Source organism: Lepidochelys olivacea, assembly GCF_965140295.1.
Source record: "Lepidochelys olivacea isolate rLepOli2 genome assembly, chromosome: 1".
Lineage (NCBI taxonomy): Eukaryota > Metazoa > Chordata > Testudines > Cheloniidae > Lepidochelys > Lepidochelys olivacea.
Genome location: NC_140411.1, coordinates 138,706,646 through 138,732,866, shown reverse-complemented (window position 1 = coordinate 138,732,866; position 26,221 = coordinate 138,706,646). Strand labels below are relative to the sequence as shown.

General features: G+C 41.2%; 1 protein-coding gene and 1 long non-coding RNA gene across 7 annotated transcripts in view; one reads left to right on the top strand and one right to left on the bottom strand.

Annotated features, from left to right (window-relative positions):
- Window positions 1-128: 128 nt before the first annotated feature.
- Window positions 129-17,755, top strand: PIGA (phosphatidylinositol glycan anchor biosynthesis class A). 6 transcript variants are annotated; one of them, XM_084643595.1, is made up of 6 exons: window positions 129-212; window positions 4,032-4,816; window positions 8,103-8,235; window positions 11,738-11,870; window positions 13,407-13,613; window positions 15,981-17,755. In XM_084643595.1, exons 2-6 carry the CDS (start codon window positions 4,102-4,104, stop codon window positions 16,242-16,244), a joined length of 1,452 nt encoding a protein of 483 aa, XP_084499721.1. In that variant the 5' UTR covers window positions 129-212; window positions 4,032-4,101; the 3' UTR covers window positions 16,245-17,755. The 6 variants fall into 6 exon arrangements, with proteins under 6 accessions (XP_084499721.1, XP_084499722.1, XP_084499723.1 ...); XM_084643596.1 differs by lacking the exon at window positions 129-212 and adding an exon at window positions 303-597; XM_084643597.1 differs by lacking the exon at window positions 129-212 and adding an exon at window positions 1,034-1,160.
- Window positions 14,357-26,221, bottom strand: part of LOC311528527 — a 26,078-nt gene continuing 14,213 nt past the window's right edge. The window contains exon 2 of the long non-coding RNA XR_014713625.1: window positions 14,357-14,549. This is a non-coding gene — a long non-coding RNA (uncharacterized lncRNA). The remainder of the gene's footprint in view (window positions 14,550-26,221) is intronic.

Below are 26,221 nucleotides of genomic sequence, written 5' to 3'. Positions count from 1 at the left end.
CGTTCCAAGGCTGAACGGAACCGAGGCTTCCGATTGGCTGCTCTTGCCCCGCGTGACTTGAAGCGGCCCGCTCCGGTGGTTGGCGGCTCGGGCGCTGAGGCTGGGCGCCCCGGGAAGCAACGGGGGCGGGGCTGTTGCCTAGGCGACAGGAGGGACGGCGAATGGCTGCCGCTCCCTCCTGCCCGGAAATGGGTGGGCCCGGCCGGCGGCAGGTACGCGAGTGTCTCTGTCCCCCTCCCTCCTTTGGGCTGGGGCTGTCCGCGGGCTCCCCCCCGCCTGTTCCCCCTCCCCCACCCCAGCTCAGGCCTGTCAGGCGGCCTCGGCCCCGCTCGGCGGCGGCGGCTGCTGAGAACCCCCCGCCCGCTCCGGGCCACGGTCCCTGCCCTTGTGTGGCGGCCCCGACCCCTGGCTTGTCTCTTCCCGGGGCAGCGTCTTACGCGTCGCGCCAAGCGCAGCCCGGTCCCGGTCCCGGTCCCCCCTCCCGGTCCCATAGCCAGACATCGCAGCGGCCGGCTGCTGCTTGTGCAGCGGTGTGTTCCCGTCCTGCAGAGCCCCCTGAACGGGGTGAATTTTCTCACAGTGCGGTAGAGGCTCAAGGTCATTGACGTTAGCGATTGATGGGCTCCAAAGTTGCAGATAAGGGCGGGGCGGGGCGGGGGGGGCCTCGATGCCGCATGTTTTTTGCGAGCACTGAAGGCACAAGCCTGGGCTGTTTTGCTGTGAGGAAAGTACAAGGTGGGTGAGGTAGTGTCTCTTGTTGGACCAGGTTGTGCTGGTGGGAGAGACCAGCTTTTCAGCTGCAGGGAGCGGAGCGCTTCTTCAGGCCTGGGAAAGGCACTGGGGGCGTGACAGCTAAATACAGGGCCCAACGGATAGTTTAGCATGGGTAGCATATTTTAAGGGACCATTCCCCATGAAGTGGCCTGTTAAGGGCCCTGTAGTTATAGGACAAAAAGGAGGGGGTAATGGGTTACCGATTGTTGTAATAAACCATAAATCCAGTGTCCCCCGTTCAGCCCCTGATTTTTTAGTGTCTAGCGAAGTTATGAATTTAAGTTCCTAGGCTCATCTTTTGAGGGTGTTGTCCCAGCTTCCTTTGAGGGTGAGGGCTGATGAGTCAGATGTAGAGTGATTACTTTGTGAAAGGTGTTCACCAACAGGTAATACAGTGTTTTGGTCTTTCATCATTTTCCTGTGTGAGTTCAATTCAGAGCATAGTGATTGGTTTCACCCGTATAGGTGCTACTGGGGCATTTAGTGCACTGGATGAGGTACACCACATGTGCTAGGCATGTGTAGGACCCATGGATTTTGAAAGGTGTGTTGTGGGGGCATTGATCATTGTAGCAGTAGAGATAAGTCTTCAGGTTTTGCACCTGTTACAGTAGCAGGGTTTGGTGCCGCTTTGAGTTGGTGTATCTGGTCTGTGGGGAGCTTTCTTCTGATGATGAGCTTGGAGAGGTTTGGGGTTGTTTTGAAGGCCAGAAGAGGGGGGTTGGGAAATATTTCTTTCAGGGTACGATGCCCATTGAGTATGGGTTGTAATTGTTTGCTGATACCCCATATGGGTTCCATTGTGGGGTGGTAGGTAACAACTAGGGGTGTGCAGTTGGAAAAGGGTTTATTTCTGTATTGGTTCTTTCGGGGGGATTTGGGGAGCCCATTTAATGTTGCAATCTACTTCTCTGGTGGAATGTCTGTGTTTGAAGACATTTTTGAGTACGTTAAGGTGTGTATCTCGGACTTTCTCTTCAGAGCATAGTCTGTGGTATCAGCCACGTCTACACTACCCGCTGGATCAGCGGGTAGTGATCGATCTATTGGGGATCGATTTATCGTGCCTAGCGTAGACACAATAAATCAATCCCCGATAGCTCTGCTGTCGACTCCAGAACTCCACCACGGTGAGAGGCAGAAGTGGAGTCAATGGAGGAGCGGCGGCCATCGATCCCGCGCTGCGAGGGTGCGAAGTAATTGATTCTAAATCAAGCTAAGATATGTTGACTTCAGCTACGCTATGCTTGTAGCTGAAGTTGCGTATCTTAGATCGATTTCCCCTCCCACCCCCCCCAGTGTAGCCCAGGCCTAAGTGCCTGGCTGTAGATAACAGATTTCTTGTTGTGTTTGGGGTGGTTACTGGATCTGTGAAAGTAGATGTAGGGATCCGTAGGTTTCTTGTACCTGTTGTCTGTAGGGTTCCACTTTTGAAGCTGATTGTGGTGTCCAAGAAGTTGATGCTAGTGTGGGAGTGTTCCAGAGAGAGTTTAATGGACAGGTGGTGGTTGTTGAAGTTGTGGTGGCAATCTATGAGGGAGTTTGTCATCTGTCCAGAAGATGAAAATATCATCGATGTAGTCAGTATATCATTGGTTTTGTGGTATAGCTCAAAAGCTTGTGTCTCTCACCAACAGGAGTTGGTCCAATAAAATATATTATCTCATCCATCTTGTCCCTCTAATATCCTGGGACTGACATGTCTGCAACAACACTGCATGCATGTATTGAAAGTGCAGCATTTGTAAACCAAGACTTGGACCTTGTGTCTGGAAGATGTACTTTAGTAAAAAAAACAATTTATTGGGCATGATGCAGGTATAGCTGTATTAAGTTTTGTGGTCTGTGAGATACAGTAGTCCAGACTAGATCAGTGGTTTTCAACCTTTTTTCATTTGTGGACCCTTAAAAATTTTTAAATGGAGGTGCAGACCCCTTTGGAAATCTTAGACTTAGTCCGTGGACCACAGTTTGAGAACCACTGGATTAGATGATCAAGTGGTCCTGTGTGGCCTTCAAAACTGTTTTAGATAGGAGTTGCCTCACTTTGTTTTACAGATGAAGTAAAATCTTATGATGTTGGTTAGATTTCTTTAAAAATTGTTATGCAAAAACAGAACCTATGGCTGTACAAAATATAGCCTTAGTCCTGCAAAGGAATCTGCGGGTGTAGACCACTGTATGGAGTCCCTGTGAAGTTAATGAGTAACATGAGCAAGGACTCCTTTACGTGACTGGAGCCAATGATATGAATATGTGGGTCAGAAACTAAGAAAACTGACCAGAATTTTTATGGTCATCATAGTAATTATCCCTGCATTTTGAAAAAAAAGCATATGGTATTTTACAATAATTAAGTCCTGGCTTAAAGAGCTTAAAAACTGTTGATATACAGAAAAGATAACATATGCTTACAAGGGCGGGGGGGAACTCTTCTTAATACAAAGTGTAAAGAGTGAATGCCAAAACATGAGATGAAAAGACAAGTCTGAGTCTTTGGAGTTTTTACTTTAAGATGGTGTGATAATGATCCTCTTCTCTTAATAGGACTGTAACTATGTGTGTAAAATATATACTAGTATATAGTATATTGTACTATACTCACTAGCATTATGTTAATGAAAGGCCAATATACATTTTTTAAGATGTATTATTGTTTAAAAGAATGTGGAACATGTTGTTACTGTAATAGTGGCTTTTATAAAATTAAGCACTTTTATTGGTCTTTTATTAACCGTGTCTAAGGCACATTGGTAAGTGCTCTGTTGGTATGACATGGTAATTCAGAACTACAATATTGCATATAATTCTTGAGCTTTTATTCCTAAGCAGAGTTTTGTGGCAACTATGTAAGTGGCCCATCAGCCTGGTATCATCCCCAATTCCCTATCCAATGTCCTGTTTGGTCACAGAAAACTGCAGAAGAGATCAGGGGTTCTGTCTTCCTGCCACTCAGAGCCAAAGAACACCTCTAGCTTCTTGCTTGATGGTCCATGGGATGAGGAGACAGAATCACAAGAGGCCATGGAGCCTCACAAATTCATGAGGGAGGTAGTTACCAAAGGTAGGATGTGGCTGGGAAGGAGGGTGGGTTCTATCATAAGTGGATGGCATAGAGCTCCCCAAAAGCTAGCACCAGCCCTGCAGAAACTAAAATGCTTATATTGCTGTAGCATGAAGCTCCTTGTAGAAGTGATAGTCTTAAGCCTTGCTTCTTTGTGTATTTGTCAATAAATATTTTTTTTTCACCATCTTAGGTAATGAGCAGGCCCAAATCTACAAACTGGCTGGCTACCAGAAGGACTGATTTCTGAACTTTTTCTAAGTATGGCTTGCAGAAGAATAGGAGGCCATGGACACACTCTCTCTCCAGCTTCCTCCATTAACTGTGTAAAAGCCCTAGCAACTGGAATTCGAACACATAGTATATGCATGGTGTCTGATTTTTTTTATCCAAATATGGGAGGAGTGGAAAGTCACATCTACCAGCTGTCACATTGCCTAATTGAAAGAGGGCACAAAGTTATAATTGTCACCCATGCTTATGGAAACCGAAAAGGCATTCGTTACCTTGCCAATGGTCTGAAAGTTTATTATTTACCTTTAAAGGTCATGTACAATCAGTCTACAGCAACAACGCTCTTCCACAGTCTGCCTCTGCTCAGGTACATATTTGTGCGGGAGAGAGTCACCATAGTCCATTCCCATAGTTCATTTTCTTCCATGGCTCATGATGCGCTTTTCCATGCCAAGACAATGGGACTACAGACAGTTTTTACAGACCATTCTCTCTTTGGATTTGCTGATGTCAGTTCGGTGCTTACGAACAAACTTCTAACTGTTTCACTGTGTGATACAAACCACATCATTTGTGTCTCTTACACTAGCAAGGAAAACACTGTACTAAGAGCAGCACTGAATCCTGAGATCGTATCTGTCATCCCTAATGCTGTTGATCCCACCGACTTCACTCCAGACCCAAGTAGGAGGGATGATAGTACGATAACAGTTGTTGTTGTCAGCAGGCTTGTTTACAGAAAAGGTAATGAGGTCCAAACTGTAAGTTGTTTTTCAAATAATTTTTTTTCTCATTTTTTTTTAAATGGGTGGTAAGAAATGTTCAGTGTTTAAGCAAGTGAATACAGACACCATATCTGTGACCAATTGATAATGCGTTTAATCTGAAACAGTTGTTTCACTCATTTCCCTCTTTCCACTTCCATGTATTAAGTCTAAGGGCCTGATCCTAAGGGGCTTAACTCTTATTGACTTCATTGGAACAGAAGCTGGCCCTGAACAGCCAATCCTGTGAGTCACCAAGTGACAGGGTACTCAGCAGCTGTCATGGAGTCACAGGGTCTGTGTTATGCCCCCGCCTGTCTCCAGTCCCCTGGGAGTGACCTATGTAGTGTGCCCCAAAGACCCACACAGTTCCACAGGGGAGGTCCGTGGCCTTTAAGACCCCGAGACTGGGCTTTCAACATCTGTCTCCATGCCTTCCTGCAGCAAATCCAGCCAAGCCAGACTTCTGTGGGAGGCTGGTACTGGGGTGCAGGGGAATGTTCTTGTTAAAAGAAAAATTAAACCTACGTCCACTGTTTTTTTTTTTTTTTTTTTTAAATTCTTTGGTCTTAGATTTTGAATATGTGTACACTTTGGTCAGATTTATTTAAATTTTGGTCTTGTAAAGACTCTACAGTAAGGTCCCATTTCTACAGTCAGTGGAAATGAGCACCTTGCTGCACTCACACAGAACCCCATTAAAGTCAGTGGAGCTCCTGGCAGGCACAGTGCTGTCCCTGCATGTAGTAAATGTGTGTTTATCCTGACAATGTCCCTTTTTAAATAGAAAAATAAATAATTGTATGAAACTACTTAGGTCCCACTCCTTTAACAAATCCTGACCAATTAAAAAAAAAAAAGTTTCCACTTTTTCCTCTTTAATTGTAGCAATGGGCTGATATTTAAGCAAGTAAGCATTGTAATCTTAAAAACCTGAAAGTGAAGCTGTTTACTAAGTGAAAATTGACTCATTTGATTTTCATTGCCCCAGTAGGTAGAAATGGAAGAAGTAAACAAAGAATATAAACCAGTGATACTCAGACTGAGGCTCACGAGCTGTAAGTGGCTTTTTGATGTGTCTCTTGCAGTTCTTTGCAGCACATGATTTTAAAACACTGTGTGACTTAATTATTAACTGATCAGGATGCTTCTGCTATGTTATTAACCAATTGTAGTTGATAAAAATAATGGTCAGTCATTTTGCTGTGAGAATAATATATATAAAACTAAATAATTTGCCTGTCATACTGTTTAAATATAAATATATATTATTATAGTAAAAGAAACAGTGAATTCACATTAGCTCTTTTGAGTAATGTTGATTGCTAATTTGGTTCCTGAACCACTGAGGTCTGAGCATCACTGACATAAACTATGAAAATTTTCATTTTTTTCACTTTCCGTAAGCGTAGGTGGGGCTGGTAACAGAGGTAAAGAAATCTGTTTACTACATAATTTTTATTTGACAGTATGCCCTTAATTTCTGCTCTTCAACACTATTTTAATGTTTATCATAGGTCTTTGTTTTCAATTGCTTTTGTTTATTATAACTGTAGAAAAAAAGGAAGAAATGTCTTGATATTAAATCTAAAGGTTCTAAATTTTTAGTTCAGGTTTTACAAATGCTATATAAAATACAGGATATTGGAATATCAGTAGTGTTGCTGAGTAACTCTTAATATTCGGATCACTCACTTTTTATCATTTAGACTAATATACATACAACATACTAAGTTAGGCTAATATACATACATATAACTAAAAATAGTTAAATGAAAATAAATGAAAAATATTGTCTTAATGACAGGTTTCAATATAGCAGCCCTGTTAGTCTGTATCTGCAAAAAGAAAAGGAGGACTTGTGGCACCTTAGAGACTAACAAATTTATCTGAGCATAAGCTTTCGTGAACTACAGCTCACTTCATCAGATGCATGGAATTCATAAATATTGTTACTGCTACCATGAATTTTTTCTGTTGGAAGGTGGGGGAAGGAATAATATGAGGCACTATTCTAGCCATTAAAACAATATGGCCATCACAAGCATTCAGTGTGATGTTAATGGCCTAGTTCCTTTCTTTCTTTTTAAAAAATAACAACAAAAGCAAACCTGTTGTGGGAGGGACTTGTGGAGATTTGCTCCATAAGGATTCCCTCCTGAAGTTCCTCCAATTGCTACCTTATCAGGATTCGTTCCCCTCCCTTGCAGAAAATTGCATAGGGCCGTTAGCTAAAACTGGGGGTCCTTGGGAAGCCAGGGACGTTCATGTGGATTTCCTGTGCCTCTGTACTAGTTTGGCCTCACCCTCACCATGGCTTCATAGAGGCGTGACTGAGTCAGATCACAGGTGTAGGGCATATAATTTGGACTGAGATACTGTTTTAATGTAAATCACCTGTCTCTAAATTTAAGTACTGAGTCTTTTTTAAAATATCATATCCCTATGACCAATTTTAACTTAATGTTAATTAAAACATTAGAATAATAAAGTTTAGTTTCATTCTTTATTTCTGCTTTTGGGTTTCTTTTGCTAGTTGATTTGGGGTCCAGTACTTACTTTATAAACTAGTTCAGTTCGGTATATCCTGGGCTGTCCAGAATCTCCACAACATTGCATGCTTAGGTCCTGCCTGTGATATGCCCTTCCCGACTCCAGCCATCCACCTTATACCAGGACTTGCCAGGGGGTCCTCAGAGGAAAGCCTGCGGCTGTCCTCAGTTTCTGCACCAAGGGAGTTCTCACCTGACCAGAACTGGGGCTTTTAGGGTCCCTTTACTGGTAAAAGAGGTTGGAACTGGAGTGACAGTCTCACCAATTGCCTTCATTGGGTCTACTCATGTGACTAGACTTGCAGGATTGAGTCTTTGTCATTTGCTTTTTAGCTGTGTGAATATCTCAGTTGTGGCACTTGGAGTTTTGATTCCTTGTGCAGTAATTTTGTGTAAAGTTGAAAATGGTTATATGCTTAAAATTAATGCCAATTTAGTTTGAGGCCCTACATTTGCTTTAGATCTTTTTTTTTTTTTAAATCTTCTTTGACAAGGAATGTCTTTTTTTTTAGTGCGAAGCAAAGAGGCTGTGTAATTTAAACACTTCTTACACTCTTGCATTCTGCTAGTTCATCAGTTTTGATATTTTAATAGCCAGTGATGCAACCATCTTTCAGAGACCTCTGATTTTGACACATGTGAATAGTGTTATAGGAATGGATGGAATCAGAAAGATAAACACAATCATAACTGCTCTACATGTTGTATTTTTAGGTATAGATTTGCTTAGTGGTATAATTCCTGAACTTTGTCAGAAATATCCAGATTTACATTTCTTAGTTGGAGGAGGAGGACCAAAGCGAATCGTTTTGGAAGAGGTACGGGAAAGATACCAACTACATGACAGGTTTGTTCTGTGTGTTTGTGGTTACAATGTAAATATAAAAAGGAATATGGTGAAACAATGAGGGGGTGGCAGGAAGTGGGTTGAGACAGATAAAACAAGGGAATAAGCAGGCTTTTGCAAACTTACGCCCTGATTCTGCAAGTTGGTTTGTGCAGGCAGATCTGTGCCAAGCCCCAGTGAGTTCAGTGGGACTCTGCACAGGCATAAAGATCTGTCCACACAAATCCAGTTGCATGATCAGCATGTTAGAGTCCTAGCCATGACAAGCAATATCATACAGTGCAGTAAGTTGTCAATGATTAGGCAGCTGGTTTGCTGTGACTGCTGCTTATCAAGCTGACCAGTACTGTTTTATTGTGCTTCCCCCATCTGTGTATCCACCTATTCTCTCATTTTATACTTTGATTGTAGGCTCTATGGAGCAGTGACTATCTGCTTGGCATTGTACACACAAACACAGTGGGTACCTGATTGGCGCTATTGTAATAAAATGATAAATTAATAGAAGTAGGATCTGTTTCCAGGCAAATATTGGTGTGAGTTAGCCCTTTTTTGGGGGGCGGGGCGAGCGGAGATTGTTTTTCTGTTAGACAACAGTATGGGTTTCTGGTTCATTGTTTCTGCATATAATACCAAGCAATAGTGCAAAAATCCCTGAAATTGTTTTTCTATCTGTGTCCTTTTATAAAACAAACAGAAATGAAATCCTCACTGAATTAAGATATTGTTTTCCACTTAATTATTTACACTGCACTCACAGCTGATGTTTTGGTATATTCAAATTTACACACTCGAAAAACTAAAAGTATCTTTTCGTTTTCCAGCCAAAAATTTAGTGTGTTTAAAAAAAAGCCTCTCTCTCTATATGAAAACTACACTAGAGGGTTGCACAGTTCATTGTTTCTGGGTGTGCAGTGAGCTGAACCCACAAAGGCTCCTTTCATTCCTCCAACCCTCTACCCACAGCTCCCTGTGTGCCACCACCCATCCACCTCTTTCAGGGCCTCCCTTCAACTTTTTCTCTCCCCTCCCCACCATGCCCTCCCTCGTGGCAGGGGACTCCTTACAACCTGGCACAGCTTCCGTCATGGCTGGGGCTCTGCACCCTCTGTCCTGCCTGGGTCCACCATTCCCATGCCAGGGGTTCTGTGATTGCCCTCCTCCCCCCTTTATTATTCCTTTTCTCTCTGAGGGAGAAATAATTCAGGGTGTCAACATGTCTCCCTTCTGGTTTTCCTACCCCCCCCCCTCAAATCTAAAGGGTTCCTCCCATTGATGCCTAGAACATTCCCTGAAATTTTGGAATTGATTAGATGTTGTGTTCAAAAGTTACTGTTTGGCCAACGGATATGAAAAAGCGATAAGTATTTTGTTTCTCTTTTTAAATCTACTGTACATGTGCAGGACATGCTTTCCTAAATACTCTTACTAGAGATGTGTATATCCCTGTTATGTATGACAGACTTCAAATATCTGTCTGATAATTACCCAGAAGAAGCCATTTTGATTTCTTTAGTGTGATTTTATAACTTTCAGAGAAATATTTTCAAAATGTTTCCTGTTTTGCATTTAATGTGGGACACAATTTTTATAGTCTCATAGATTTTTCTTTTATAAAGCCGAGAAAGGTCTATTGTGACTCATGTATTCTGGCCTTCTGCGTAACACAGGCCATTGAACTTTCCCTGAATTAATTCCTGCGTCAGGTCCGGTAGCTGTGTAGAGCATATCTTTTAGGAAGAAAAATCCTCCCTCCTCTCTTGTCCACATGATCTTTCCTGAATACATTATAACTAGGGATTTTAACATTTCAGTTATGTAGCTCTTCCTACCAGGTTTCAATAATACCAACTAGGTCAACTTTATGCTCATAAATGATAACTTCCAATTCCTCTTGCTTATTACCTAAGTTCCTAGCATTCATGTATAGGTAATGATTGTATTTCTTCTCCGCATTTACTTTGATCAGTTTTAATCTTGACATCTTGATTTTGTGCTAAATGAGTTGTCATTTGTTCTCCCTTTTCACCCTACCTTTTTGTTATTAGTTTAACACCTTCCTGACTAGTCTAGCCAGCCAGTCCCCTAGAAGATGGCGACCATCCAAATTGCATGGCCCCCTCTCCCCATAGAAGGTGATCCAGCTTTCACAAAACCAAAAACCTGTGCTTTATGCTGCTTACCTAGCCAGTGGTTTGCTTCCAGAATCTTTCGTTTGCTGTCTTCCTTCACTGAGAGGACTTCCTTCCTCACCTTCAACACCTTTCTAAGTTCTCTAAAGTCATTTACAATCTGAGTTGTCACATGAAGCAGTGTAATTAGCATAGATATGCACCATCGCTAGTGGAGTCTTGCCTATCAACTGCAGAAACCTATCTAATCTTGCTGTCACATCTTGTGTCTTGGCTCTGGGAAGACTGCACACCATCCTGATGTCTGCCTGTCTCTTGCGGAATGTTCTTTCCATTCTGTAGCACAGAATCCCTGACAAAGATCATCTGTCTTCTTTGCACATATGGAGATCTTTGTGAGCATGGGGGATTTTCTTATGGGTTGGGGTGAGCAGCCATTCTCAGTTATGTCCTGTATGCTCTCCATTCCATTTTGCTTGCTGGATCTTCAGACACACTTTTTACCATGTCCATGCGAAGAATCTGGTTATGATTGGCTATTTCTAGCTGTATGGAATTCCTTGTGGTCCTTGCTTGATTGATCACAGTCTGTCCATCTTCTTTTTCCTCCAGCTGTGTAGAATCCCACTTTGTTCTCTTGCCCTCTTGTGGTTACGAGCTGCCAATACTGTCTGGTTTCTGCTCTTTCTGGTTCCTTGGTCACCAAATCCTTCTTGAACCTGGGATGGTGATGCTTTCAGAGTCTGGTTGTCCAGGCACGCAGCCTCTCAGATATGCAGTGTTAATACCTATTCTTTCAAACCATGTATCTTATCTTCCAGCTCAACCACTAACTTCCACCTCAGACAAAGTCTTTCTTGCTTCAGGCAGGAAAGAAAACATGGCACATCTGTTGCAGGTCACAGCCACTTTTCCATTGCTGGTCCATTTACCATTTTTACCATTTCACTTTACCATTGCATGGTATTGAATGTAGAAACATGCCTAGAAAGAGAGCCTCACTCTCTCCCTGCAGAACTTCCCTGTTTGCTGCACTTGTTTGAACATGGGAGACTGGTAAATTTGGAATATTAACCAAATAACACAATCTTCGCTTCTTAACCTAGAAAACGTGGTAGAAATATTTTAAAGGCAATTGCCATAAAAACTCAGTTTTTCAAACAGTTTGGTTTTTCTTTTCAAGCTAAATACGGAGGCTTAATTTTTTAATCAAAGTTTAAAGAAATTGGAATAAGATAGTGTCCACACTGCTTTAATACAGTACTATGTATACGCTGTAAACTGTATGTTCCAAAATATTTGTGTAATGTTTTGTAGCATTATTACAGTATGTGAAACCATTGTTTATCTTTTTCTTTAACAATGTGCAGAGTGCGTCTTTTAGGGGCTTTGGAACACCAGGATGTTAGAAATGTCTTGGTCCAGGGACACATTTTTCTCAATACTTCTCTCACTGAAGCCTTTTGTATGGCAATTGTGGAAGCAGCCAGTTGTGGTTTACAGGTAAAAGAATCTTTGCTGTATAGAATGCATGCATACATATTTTTACAATGCTTATTTTCATAATATATGCTTATTACAATGCATTTCACTGGAGGATCTATAAGCAGTCTACCAAGGTGGGCAAATATTAATCCACATTTACACATCCTCTGGAAACTGAGACAAAGAGAGGTTAACTGATTTGCTTCGCTCCCAGAGGAAGTTCATACAGAGTTGGGAATAGCATACAGGTCTCCTAATTCCCTGTTCTCTGAACTAACCAAGCTGCCTCTTCAAAATGCTGTTCTGTATGTATTTTTGAAAGTGTTTTGGCCAGTTAACTCTCTGTCCATGGACAACTATATCTGCTAGACCTTTTGCCTCTACCTTCCATCAGCAATAGGTATTTGAAGAAAAATGTTTGGTGAATATGACTGACCTTTGGTTAATTCACATAGCTTTGAGTGAGCCATTGTTCTTATCACTGTTCTTTGGCTGACTCAAGAACTGATATCCATTTCTTAAGTCAGCTGAGGAAGTATTTACTCTATGTAGAGATTTCACATAAGGAGGAAAGAGGAAAAGAGATCAAAGACTGGGACATTCTTGGTGGAATCCCTTCCTGGCTTCTATACTTTTGTGAGTGTTATGAATCCATGTTACTGCTGTAAGGGTCAAAATAGCAACTGAGCAGAGTCAATACTGTCAAAGATTCCATTCCCAAGTAATTTTTTAAATATAGAGGCTGTCTTGGGCATAGAGAAATTTAAATGATGGGTACTGGAACCCTTTCCAGAGACCCATGATAGTAGATTCTTCCTGCTAGCCTCACCCGTTTCTCCAGTCACTAGTCCCAGTACCCATTCCCTTTTCCACTTGCTGCTTGGCATGAGTTCTAAACTTTTTTATTATTGCTTAATAATAATAGACCTGACAAGAGTCTGTATTCTACTTACTTCCTTTAAAAAAATTGTTTTTGATTTTAGATTAAAATTAGTATTCCAAAACTTTCAAATATGTTATGTTCTTGTAAATGTTAGTCATGCAGAAGCTCGAAACTGTGTGGGAGATAAAACACTCCCCACCCCCACCCCAAATTAGCCTACTGGCCTTTTTCCCTTGGGGATGGTCGGGGTGAGGGGGCCACGAAAGAGGCAGTGGGGAGGGAATCCAAGCCTGATTATACATAATCATTTGAGTATTGTGACAAGCACCTTTAGGAAACATAATTCCCTTCTTTGAAAAATTCTGTTGTACATAGTCCTTTCTGCTTCTGTATGTGAGGTCCCTTTGATATCCAAATATTGATTCTGAACATCCCACAGCTAAGCTACTGCACTAAAACCACTTCTAGGGCCCAGACCTACAGTTGTCATGCAGATGAAACTCTTTTTGCAGTCATTTGATGTGCCTGGAAGGCACCTGCAAGGTTGGATCCTTTGTTTTGATCTAAAGTACTCCTGTTGAGCAATTTTGCCTTATTACCAGTATAACTGTATTTTAGTGAGTTATGTTATACAGCATACATACTGCTGAATTGTTTTGTTGCCTCCAAAGGTTGTGAGTACAAGAGTTGGTGGAATCCCTGAGGTGCTACCAGAAAATCTTATCATCTTATGTGAGCCCTCAGTGAAATCTCTGTGTGATGGTCTGGAAAAAGCTGTTGCCCAGATCAGGTCAGGAACACTACCAACCCCAGAAACTATCCATAACAAAGTAAAGACATTCTATACATGGAGAAACGTCGCAGAGAGAACTGCAAAAGTAGGTAGACCTCTGTCTTAAAGTGTGATTTTTTTACTCTGAAAAGTGACTCTCCACAGGTAGCGTTGTGAGAGTCTGTGTGTTATTTCAGTGATATCCATATCAAATGTGCATGGTTTAACAAGTAAAATGTGAATATTTTCTCCAATTACTAGCCCTGTAAATTCAAAGTACCTCTAGAAAACCAAACTGGATTCTTTCGTCGTCATGCACCGTTACCATCAATAAAGATCCAGAAGTGCCGATAATGTCCTCAGTTACATCTGTGCAACCCCATTGTTTTCAGTTGGTTTGTGCACATGTAACTGCTTGACCTTAGAATTGGAAAAGGTACTGAACAAGTCTGATGCACAAGAAGGAATAGAATCTCTGTCGGCTCTGCCAGACTAACAGAAGTAAAACTTTGTGACTAAAATAAGATCTTAACTTCTTCAGATACAATTGAACACACACAAGTTAAGGATATGTTGAGTAAGAAGTTGCCATGTTTTCACAGCCACTTAGAACTGTACTTTACATGTTAGTACTTTTTTTACATTAGTGACAAACTTTATCTGTTACAGATGACAGTTATAACTTGTTGCAGCGAACACCTCCAGCTGACACTTCTAGAAAAATTGATTTTGGCCTCTAAGGGTTTAGCAAGAAATAAAATAACATACAACTTTTTGTCAGCTTGGTTTTATCAGTGTCCTATAGAATAAGGATATTTCAAAAAACAAACACAACGATAAGATTGTGAATTGTATTTCTCTATCCATTTCTTTTTAAACTTTATTATTTTGACTGTTTTAACTTGCGCTTTAAGAAGACCTTGTCGTGCGGAAACGTTCTTATTGCACGTTGCTCCAGTATTGCTGTTGATGTCAGCATTACTCTTCACGTGTGTTATGTTGGTTCACTGTTGTTGCATAAGGAACACTCAGGTTGCAGCTCCTGTAAGAATGTAGTCATTTAATCAACAATCAATAATGGAATAGGAGAGTAAAATGGGTTGTATGTAACCTTAAAAAAAAAAATTACAGAGGTTAGTTTGGTTTAGTTTTTAGGGACGAGCTAAAAGAGACTTGATCCTAAACAAACTAGGAAAATGTTGGGATGAGTAGAAGAGTCCCATTTTTCAACCATGAAACAATACTGGTTATTTGCAGAACTAACTTCACTTTATCTCTGAAATAACTGGCACATGATAGTTGCATCAGGTTTTCAAAGATATGGCTTTTGGGCTATTTGAAAACTTCCATTATCTGTATGGTGTAAGTATTTATAGTGCTGCCCTTTTAGTATAGCACCATTCTTTAAACAGCATTTTGAATAATAGTACTCATTACAAAGAAAGTTAAGTCACTTATATATTTTCAAGCCTATTCTATTATTGTATTAGTAACTCTTACAAAGTTATTTTTTATCTAGAAAGCTGTAGAGTGCCCCCCATTCCTACTAGCTCACTAGCTGCAGGTACAAAGATTAGAATTTAGACAGCCCTACTTGATTTGCATGGATGAACAAAGAGTCTTTCTGCTGCAAATCAGGTAGTTAAATCACTATGGTTTGTTCCTGTGGTGAGAGTGTGTGTGTATAGGCTTCTAATTTTACATCTACACACACACGCACACCCCCTTTACCTTTAATGTAAGTATAGCAAAAGAGCTTCAGACTTCCTCTCATAAAGAAAAATAGAATTTCTGATAAAACAGACTCGCAGTATTCAGCATTCCCACATATTTTTGTGGGCAGGGAAAGTAATAATCTTTTCATTATTTATCATCATGTTGAAGGGTGAGTGAATAGAGTTTGAGTCTGGATTGGTAGACTTTCAGGAAAAGTTAGTTTTTTCTAACTGGAAATCCTTGTTAAATAGCAAAGTGTCTGATCCTTTTTGAATTCCACTAAGCTCTTGCCCTTAGTGATCTCTTGTGGTGATGAGTTCTGCAAGCTAGTTTAATTAAGTTGGAAAAAGTATTTCCTTTTCATCAGTTTTAAAATTGCTGCCTTTCTGTTTGACTATCCCCTTGTTTTTGTATTATGAGAGATCATGCATTACTATTTAGCCTTTCTCTCCTCTGTGCCATTTATTATCAAGTTACACACAATAATGTTCCAGTCTTTAAAATCTGTCTTCCCGTGGAAGTTTTTCTACCTCTTTGGTTATTCTCATTGATCTTTTTTTTAAAAAAAAACAAAAACTAGACAGTCTTTTATATGTAAGAAACTATTTTTTTATTGGACATTCCCATTAAAGTTCGGAAGAGGGTCATTATTATGTGCAGTATGTAGTAAAACACAGTTTTGCCTAATCTTCAGAGATAATACATCATAAAGGTGACTCTGCAAAATTTAACTCTTTCCTCATTCCCCTCCTTTCAGGTGTATGACAGAGTTGCAGATGAAGTGGTATTACCAATGGACAAGCGGCTTGACAGACTAATATCTCACTGTGGCTCAGTGACTGGGTGTATTTTTGCTCTTTTTGCTGTATTAAGCTTCCTTTTCCTGGTATTTCTGAGATGGATGACTCCAGATTCTATTATTGATGTTGCAGTAGATGCCACAGGTCCTAGTGGAGCATGGACTCAACAGTATTTTCCTAGTAAAAAAGGAAGCGAGAAGGAAGAGATTCCAGACTGTTAAAAATGTTTTAAGTGGGGAGGAAGGGCATTGCTCTCTGAAAGGTTTTAGTATTTGCTGATAGAATTAATTCCACAAAGAGACATTGTTTTTAAACTCTTAAAAGCTTTCCTAAATTGTTGGAGAGAAACTTGGTAAAATGTGCTACCTCAAGTTAGGATTGTGCCAATTAGTTTTGGGGAAAGACTTAAACATATGCAGTTTATGGACATAGTTCTTTTGCACTTACTTAAAGTAGGGAGGAAAGTGGTAATATGCACAGCTCAGGTGTAAAACTACCTTCAGAGAGACAAGAATACTAGATTTCATCTGCTACTAGTGTATTACACAGAGAATAAGCATGGATTTTTCATGGCACTCAGGATGCCAAAACACAAAATTACCTAGCTTTAGATGGCTTTTGCCAACTCCAGATATTTGTATTGATTTATTGGAGACCTGTGAAGAATTGGCAAAATAAAAATACCTACCCAATCCATCAAAAAGTGATATGTGAAATCACTTCTATAAAGACAAGCACATTACTATGTAGACTTTCAACATTTGATGTACTGCTAGCCAGCTCTTGTCCTACCAACTGTGTCGCCTAGACAGACACTTCTGACTGCACAAAACTCATTTTGAAAGGGTTCTTCAATGTTCTGCCTAAATGTGATCAGTATCTCTCTGATCTGTCAAAACTCCATTATAGATTTTTTTTTGATATTTTAGGAAATGCTAAATACTGCCTATTTCACTCTTACATGTAAACGTAACGTTTTGTTAGTTTTAAAGTACTCTTGGAATTGAGGGAATTATATTATTTTTAGAAACCAGCATAATGAAAAGGCACAAGCTTCCAAGAATAGCTCAGGCCTGCCAACTTCTCCAGTAGACCGTGCCAAAATATATGGTAACTTCTGTTTTTGTGAGAGATGTAGATAAACATCCACTAAGGGCTAGACAAAGACTACCAATGTTTTTCATTTATGACATCAGTTGTATTTGACTTCATCTTCAGAAGAGAAAATGTTAAACAGTTGTCATGCCACCTAGCCTGCACCAAAGATATTCTTAAATGAATCCAGCAAGTTAAATCTTTTTTTCTGGAAAAAGTTAATGGATCTGGTCAATAGATTTGCATACTCCCTGTGAGGTGAGAAATGTGGTTCCTTGCAGTTATTGGTTCTCTAGCCCTAATCTAAGTAGTCTACACCTATATCAATCAGAAAACAACTTTGAACACTATAAGAAGAGAAGAGATGATATTTCACATTCCTGTAAAGCAACTCTCACAAGGTGTTATCTGTTGTATGCACTGGATTAATGTCTTGCTCTTCCATTGTTTTAAACTGAAAGGGTTTAACGAACCTGTGCATAATGAAACACCCAATGATGTAATTGTATTCTGGATGTGCAATATGCAAGGTTATGTTTTCAGAACTTTGCAGGATAACTTAAAACATGCAACCAGTCAATGTTTTGTACAAACATCTTGTAAAATTTAAGTTTATTTTGCTGTGTTGGGGTGCAAAGGTGATAACATTATTATTATTATTTTATTTTATTTTTATTTTATTGTTTTACTAAATCTGTTTAACAGTATTTTAATGAAGCACTGATGGGATTATGAGACATACTGTTTACAAAGTCTAAGATTTAGTTTCTTCTGTTAGAAAAAATGCTCAGCTCTAGATATTTAACATATAGTAAACATAGTATACATTTGAACATTTTTTTAAATGTTAAGAAAAAAGTAGTGATTAAATATAGTAGTACTATAGAGATTGATAAAGTGGGTAGAGTTGTAGGTAACACTTCACTGAGAATTTCATAATTTTTAAAATCTGGTGCATTATTTATTTTTTGTAAAAGAATTTCTAAAAAAATCACTGATACGATTTCAGCTTAATTTTACAATAAGTATTTTTGAAATGTTATGATGATTTCAGTTTTTTTTTGGAACTTTTCTGTTTTGATTGTTGAAAGCATAACTCATGTAAAGCGTACCGAACTCATAAATCATACAAAACTCAAATGTGGAGTAGAAGGAGAATTATATATAATATTCTTGTGCCAGAGTATTACACTCTTCTGACTAATACAGTAAGGCCTTCTTATAGTCTTGTATAATTTTACAGGTTACCTAGGTCTTCTGTACCTTGCAATAAAGCATCTTTAGTTATAACATGCGTACCCAGACACTAGCAACATATATGGAAACTTACTGCACTGATGCTGCTGCTTACTATTCTAGCATTGTAAATAGAACTTTCTATGGTAAATGACATATAAAAGAAAAGGATTTTGGTGTGTTGCAAATGAAGTTTAATCTGACTGGCTTAACTACAAATGTACTGTATCTCAAACAGTGTAGTTTATAATATCCTTAGTTTGCTCTATAGTTATATATCCATAGATCCCTCTGCTCATTTCCTCTTTTCAAACACTTGACACCTTGACCCCATCAACGTATCCATGAATAGTCCCACTGAACTCAGTAGGCTTACTTTCCTACGTAAAGTTACTCATACGTAAATGTTTGCAGATCTGGGGCCTAAAATTGCAGTGTGCAAATAAGATGAGTAAAAGTGGGCAGGATGAAGTCATTGTCGAGCTATACCAAAAGAAGGACAAGAGACACTTGATATGGTTTTAATTAGGCTGCAACTTTATTATTAGATGTCTGTGACTACCCAGCAGATAAAAGTGTACAGTGAAGATAACCCAGTATTCATTCAGTATCTACCCGGGGACTTCCTCTAGCTCCACTTTTGTTTTCTTCCATCCAGGACCCCCAGTCAACCCATTGATGGGACTTTACCATCTCTTCCCCCCGCTCAAATGAGGGTTAAGGTGAGCTATAAGAAATGGGGGTTGGCTCCCTGCCATACCAGTCATAGGAGCCCCATTCACACACACACACACACACACACACCCGGTTTCCACTCCTTTAACCAAAGCCTCCTTTTTAAGTCCTTTACCAAGTCATTTATCTGGTCACGGTACCTTCCCTATGGAGTACCTGCACTGGACAAGTATACAAGTTAGATGAGTAAAGTGGTCAGGTTAGTGTCACTCCTTTCACAGTCAGCGAGTGATTCAGAAGACAGCAGTGGGAAAAGGAGAGGAGGAAGAGAGCTATTGAATAGCATATTTGTGGGACTGACAGAGGCATGGAATACTTGAGGAACAAAGTACAGAAAGCCATGCAGAGTTCATGGGTAAATGCTAGTATAATAGTAAACAAATAATACTTTTTAAAAAAATATAGCTGAAGATACACTTGTGAAATGTGTTTTCCACTTTTACAAATAATGTCCATTAAGTGTTACCAAACAGTGAATCAAACCCACTGAAGAAATAATGTCTTAAATGGAGCAAAGTCTAAAACAGACCTTTTGAATTAAGGATTTCAGAAGACATTTCCCTCTTCTTGATGGAGTGGGTCATCTTGAAAACTTGAGTGGTTTGACCTACTTCCTTATTTCAAAGATGATGGAAATCTTAAACTGATTTGCATTCCATAGCATGTGAGACCTTGCCTCTTGTGCCTAGACCCTCTGTACAGACACTGTGAACATACATAACAGCATGTTGATAATGTAAAATAACCTCCTGTTAAAATCAGAACAAGTATCAAGTGAAGTATGAAAGCCTCCTTATTGTATGATGATCAAATCCTTTTTTAAGGGTCTGGATAGATCTATAAAGGTAATCAAATTGTAATGTTTAATCATTTTTGTGGTCAAGGCTTTCTGTATAATTTTAATATAAATTTATTTTCCTTTTGGTATTTATTGATCTGTGTGGTTACTGTTTCACCTTTCATCCATGCCTGGACTTCTAAGGATTTAAGTTTGTCCCCCAAAAATACAGACTTATCAGCTTTACTAAATATCCCCCCTCCCTTAAATAGAACAGCAGAATTTCAAAGGGGGGAAAATGCTATATACTAACCATAGAACACATCAGGAATCATAACATTCAAAAACCAGTAGGAGAACTCTTCAGTCTCTCTGGTCACTCAGTAACAGACCTAAAAGTGGCAATTCTTCAACAAAAAAACTTCAAAACCAGACTCCAACATGAAGCTGCAGAACTGGAATTAATTTGCAAACTGGCTACCATCAGATTAGGCCTGAATAAAGACTGACTTATACAATTACAAAACCTATACCTAATTTTCCCAATACTAATTTCTCACTACTGTTACTCATACCTTCTTGTCAACTGTCTGTAATGGGCCACTCTCATTACCACTTCAAAAGTTACTTTTCCTCCTTTGGTATCCTGTTGTTGTTTGATTTATCTCGTTAGACTGACCTCACAGGTGGTAAGGTAACCCCCATCCTTTCATGTATTTAGACCTGCTCCTATATTTCCACTCCATGCATCTGATGAAGTGGGTTCTAGCCCATGAAAGCTTATGCCCAAATAAATGTATTAGTCTCTAAGGTGCCACAAGGACTTCTCGTTACTTTTATTGAAAATGAGTTGCTGTTGAGGCTTAGTCATTCTCTCCTGCCTCCACTCCCCACATCTTTGAGAAGTTAAGAAACTAGTGTTTGAGGTTTGATTTAAAAAACCTCTGCTCTTCAGTTAACGCCTTTCAACATGTGCAATGATAGTTTACAACACAACTGTTTAGCTGTGTGCCTTATCTGTGACTATGCAGGCAGTAGTTGATGAGTCCTTTAGCTGAAATTCTGGACAAGAGGTGGGTTTTCTACCAAGTTTTAAGAACATTTCTGGTTCAGTTTGGGGTTAAATCCTCAAGCCAGGTGGCTAGGATCTGTGCCTAGGGATAATTTTCCCCCTTAGAGAATAGACTTCTTTTTTTTTAAGCTGTAAATGCTATTTTTTTCCACCAACGAGCAATGCTATTGTCTAATAACCTTCCTTTGTTGGAAGTTAGCAATATTTGCATCCTCTTACGTTCACATTGTCCAGCATTGCACAGGAATGGACTTCCTATTTGGCCAGGGCAGAGAAGGGGAGAAGAAATCATTTCAAATCCTCCTTTTGAGTAGACGCAGCTGTGTATTCCATTTAGGTGTGTGCATGCCCAGCTCACTGGTGCTGGAGAATTTTTTCTAGCAATGCCTGTAAGAGGCAACATTCGTGTCTCATGGCCATAGCTTCTTCCCTGGCTTCGTGAGGTGGCACTGCCTCAGGCCCCTTTCAGTTCCTTCTTACCATTCATGGCTGGAGTCGGAGCTCTGTGTGGTTCTTCACCTCACAATTCCCCTTTGACTTAGTTGTATATAGTTAGTACCCTTAGTAACAGTATTAGTAGTTAGCTTCATTGTTTTCCCTGGTATTGCCCTCGCCAGGGTTAAAACATTGTCGTGTGTGTGGGTGACCCCCAACAATGACCCTCTCCCAAGGTGCTCTGCTTAGGTGAGGCTCACATCAAAGAGTGGCATTCAATCTGTGAATGTTCATGAAATGGGTGGCTAGAGACCATTGCCTAAAGCAGCACCTTCTCAAGCCGGCCCCAAGGCCTGTTTTGGCACTGTGGGTTTGTCATGCAGAATCACCATTTGCAGTACACATTGTGTCCTTCCTTTTGCTCTCTCTTCTGCCCTCTGAATTTTTACCAAATGTACCGTCATGGTGAAGGCATACCTCGGGAAGAAGGGAATCCACAACTTCCTGTATCTGGATTACTGGTTCCTAAGGGACAGGTCCAGAAAAGAAGTTCTCTTTCACGTACATGTTACACTGCACTTACTTGACATCTGGAACTCATCCTAAACACTGGGAGATCAACACTTGTCCCCACTCAGAAAATTGAGTTCTCTGGGGCCTTAACAGACTCTACAAGTTCGGAAGTGTTTTTACCAGTGGACTGTTTTCAGATGATTCACTGACTTTGTCTTGGTCTGTAGTCTCAGCCTTCCATGACAGTTCAAATGTGCCTAAGGCTCTTAGGCCACATATCCAGATACACATAAGTGGTTTGGCTCACAAGGATGTGTCTGCGCTATTCAAATGTGGCTCAGGATAGTTTACCTTCCAACTCTTCACCCCTGAGACAGTTTGCTCTGCCTCCCTGCTGGACTCCTTGCAGCGGCGGATGGTTCAGAGGAATGTATGTCAGGGCGTTCCCTTCATCTGGCCTTTACCAACCAGGACAGTTGTCTCTGATGCCTCCCTGATGGGTTGGGGAGCACACCTGGGGTTGCTGAAAGTTCAGGGTCTTTGGTTGGACCAGGAAGCTTCATTTCGCTATTTGAGACTGCATCAGGGGCTGAGTGGTTCACATATTTACTGACAATACCACCGTGATGTATTATGTGAACACTCCAGGATGCTCTTCCAAGAGGCAATCAAGCTGTGACAGTTCTTCATTGAGGAGAGTATCACTCTGATAGCCAATCACTTGCCTGGGGTCCAAAATAATCTCACAGAACATCTCAGCAGCAATTTTGACCTGAGTCGTGAGTGGTCTCTGAAGCCCAGTGCTTTGCGAGTCATATTCGCAGCTTGGGTCATCCTGATGATTCACCTGTTTGCTACAAAGGACAACAGGAAATGCCATCTGTTCTGCAACTGAGAGAGCCTCAGTTCAGGCTCCTTGTCCAATGCCTTCCACCTCAGCTGACAATTGGCTTTCCTATGCACTTTTCCTCCAAGCCCAATTATTCCACGGCTCATTTCTGAGATGAAAGCAAATCAGGCCAAGCTCATCCTCATTGCTCTGGCATGGTCGAGATAGTGCTGGTTTTCTGACTTCTCATGTTGTCAGTTCAGCCTCCTGTACCTCTTTTTCTCTAGCCCGACCTGCTCACACGGGATCATGATCACATTTTGCATCCTGTGCTCAGCTCCCTGCATTTCGATGTGTGGCTGCTCTGTGGGTGAATGAGAAGGGTGTTTGGCAGTTGTTTGACAAGTGCTCCTCAACAGCAGAAAGCCCTCTACCAGAATGGCCTCTTCAGCAGAATGGAAGTAGTTTTCAATGTGGTTGTTGGCCCATGAAGTTCAGCCAATGCTGGCTTGTGTCCAGGATATCTTGGAGTATTTGCTGAGTATTTGCAGAGTATTTGCTGCACCTTATGCTTAGCTCATTGATGGTGCATCGGGCTGCAATTTCAGCGTTTCATCCTTCCATTTATGGAAGACCGGTATTTTCCAGTGCTATGGTAGCAAGATTCTTAAAAGAGCTTCTTCGTCTCCATCCACTGGTGCAGGACCTTAATACAGTCTTAGTGGCTCTGATGGGACCTCTGTTCAAGCCTTTGGCATCTTGTCTCTTTCCCCTATTCTGTCAAAAAACTGCATTCCTGGTGATGATAACATCAGCAAGGAGAGTCTGTGAATTGCAGGCTTTGATGGCAGAGCCTCCTTCCATGCAAGTCTCCAAAGACACAGTGAAGTTGCGGTCACACCTGAAATTTGTGGCTAAAGCAGTCTCTCAGTTTCATTTGAACCAGGAGCTATATTTGCTTGTGTTCTTTCCTAAATCACATTCATTTCTGGAGGAGCAGCGCCTTCACACATTAGATGTCAGATGATGGCTAGCCTTCTATCTGGACAGGACTAAACCCTTTCATGTTTCACCTCATCTGTTTGTGTCATATGCAGATCATATGAAGGGATAGGTGGTCTCTTCACAGATGGTCTCTAAATGGATAACTTCCTGTATCAAGGCTGCACACGAAATACCTTTGACTATGCCCCCTCAACAGATGCAAGCTCATTCTATGAGAGCGCAAGCTACGTCAATGACATTCTTAAGTGATGTCTCAGCATTGGACATGTGCAGGGATGCACGTGTTTGTTGATTACATTTTTTTATCAACCTTTATGCCATTACTGCAGCATCCAGAGTAGATGCAAACTTTGGGAAGGCAGACCTGCAATCCTTGTTTAAATCGATTCTGAGCCCCACCCCCTATGGGTACTGCTTGTGAGTCACCCCAGTGGAATACACAGCTGCATCTACATGAAGAAGAAACAGTTACTTACTATAACTGGTTCTTTGAGATGTGATGCAGACATGTATTCCTGACTGTGATGGGTTTCCCCCAGAGTGCCACCTGGAACTGGGGTACTACTGAGCCCTATGACTTACCAGCCTGGGCTCCCTCTCACACTGTGCTGCTGTGACAAGCTGTATACCGCTCCAGGTCTAACACTCCCCCTAGCATTCACACAGGCAGGGACACACCCAGCTGCAGTTGCATGAAAGCTCTAGCCAGCCACTGCATGAAACAACAATAGAGAGGCTACAGCCAAGATAACCCCAGCTCCCCAGACACGCACCCCCACTCTGGAGTATAAACCCAAAATTATACCATCTTCCACTGCACAGGGATTTGTACAATGTAAACTCATAAATAGTTCGCCCCTCCTTCGATGTGGAGAAGAATATGCAACAAGCATGTGTTAACCAAGCTGAGATTTTCCCCATACACTTCAAAGGCATACTGATTTAGATAAAGCAAAAAACAAGTTTATTAAATAAAAAAGGTAGATTTTAATTGATTATAAGAGATAGCAAACAGACCAAAGTAGATTACCAGGAAAGTAAACAAAACACAAACTAAACCTAAAATATTAGGTAGATTGGATATAAATGATCAATTTCTCACCCTGGCTGATGATACAAGCAGTCCACCAGGTTTCCATACACAGGCTAGAAATCCTTTTAGTCTGGGACCAGTACTTCCCCTAGTTCAGCCTTTGTTCCTAAGGTGTTTTCAGGAGTTCTCTTGTGTTGAGAATGCGGCCCCTAGACAGGGGTGAAAGTAAGTTAGAGGACTTACCGGTACGCCGGAGACCTGAGCAGGGGAGTGGCCTCAACTGGAAGAGGCGTGGCCTTAACCAGAAGAGGCAGGGCCTTAAATTCCTGGGCCCTTTAAATCTTGATTTAAAGGGCCCAGGGCTCCAGCTGCAGTAGTGGTTGCTGGGAGCCCGGGGCCCTTTAAATCACCCCCGAGCTACCAGCTGCAGAGGCAGCTGGGAGTCCCAGGGCTCGGGGGCGATTTAAGGGTCCAGGGCTCCAGCTGCTGCTACTGCAGCGGAGCCCAGGGCCCTTTAAATCACTGAAGAGCCCTGGGGGCTCCTGACTACCACCGCTACCCTGGGGCTCGGGCAGCAGGGCTCAGGTGGGGATTTAAAGGGCCAGGGCAGTAATGGCAGCTGGAGCTCCGGGGCCCTTTAAATCCCCACCACAGGCCTGCCACCACTACCCCAGGGCTTTAAATTGCTGTCTGGGAAAGCTGGTCCTCGTACGGCGCACCGGCTTACTTTCACCTCTGCCACTAGATGATGTCACACCTCACCTTATATAGCTTTACCATAGGGCAGGAATGGTTTGTTTCAAAACTCAGTTCCCAGTCCAGCTTGTGGAAAAATACAGGTACCCAAATGGAGCTCAGGATCATGTGGTCTGGTCACATGCCCTTGCAGAGTCATAGTAGCCATTACTTACAAGCTGACTGAAACATTCACAAGAAGGCTAAGCTCTCCCATAGTCCATTGTCTTTGCTGATGGGCCGTCAGCACTGTCTGGCTTCTTCATTGTTGTACCTGAAAGGCTAGTTGTGGATGTCACCCAGAATAAACACATTTGAAATACAGATACATAGTTAATATTCATAACTTCAGATTCAAAAATGATACATGCATACAAGTAGGATAATCATATTCAGCAAATCATAACTTTTCCATGGCACCTTAGATGACATAACTTATAGCAGATGCATCATAATTATGTTATAATCATATCACAATCATACTATTATGAAGAATATGGGGTGCAGTGGCACACTAACCCACTCTTTGTCCCTTCTGCATCAGAATTTGGTCTCTGTCGGGGTGTTTGGTGTGAAGGAACTCGGGGGCATTGAGGCAGTGCCATCTCATATAGCCCGGGGAGGGGCTAGGGCCATGAGGCATGGGTGCCACCCCTCTACAGGTACTGCTAGGCAAAATTCTCTGGCTCCAGTGCGCTAGGTGTGCATATACCTAAGTGGAATAAACATCTG

Bases quoted from the DNA above. Each gene is read 5' to 3' on its own strand.
- PIGA (XM_084643595.1), top strand. From the start codon at position 4,102: ATGGCTTGCAGAAGAATAGGAGGCCATGGACACACTCTCTCTCCAGCT. The intron at 4,817-8,102 runs GTAATGAGGTCC...TTGTATTTTTAG, and splicing joins CAGGCTTGTTTACAGAAAAG to GTATAGATTTGCTTAGTGGT. The intron at 11,871-13,406 runs GTAAAAGAATCT...TTGCCTCCAAAG, and splicing joins CAGCCAGTTGTGGTTTACAG to GTTGTGAGTACAAGAGTTGG.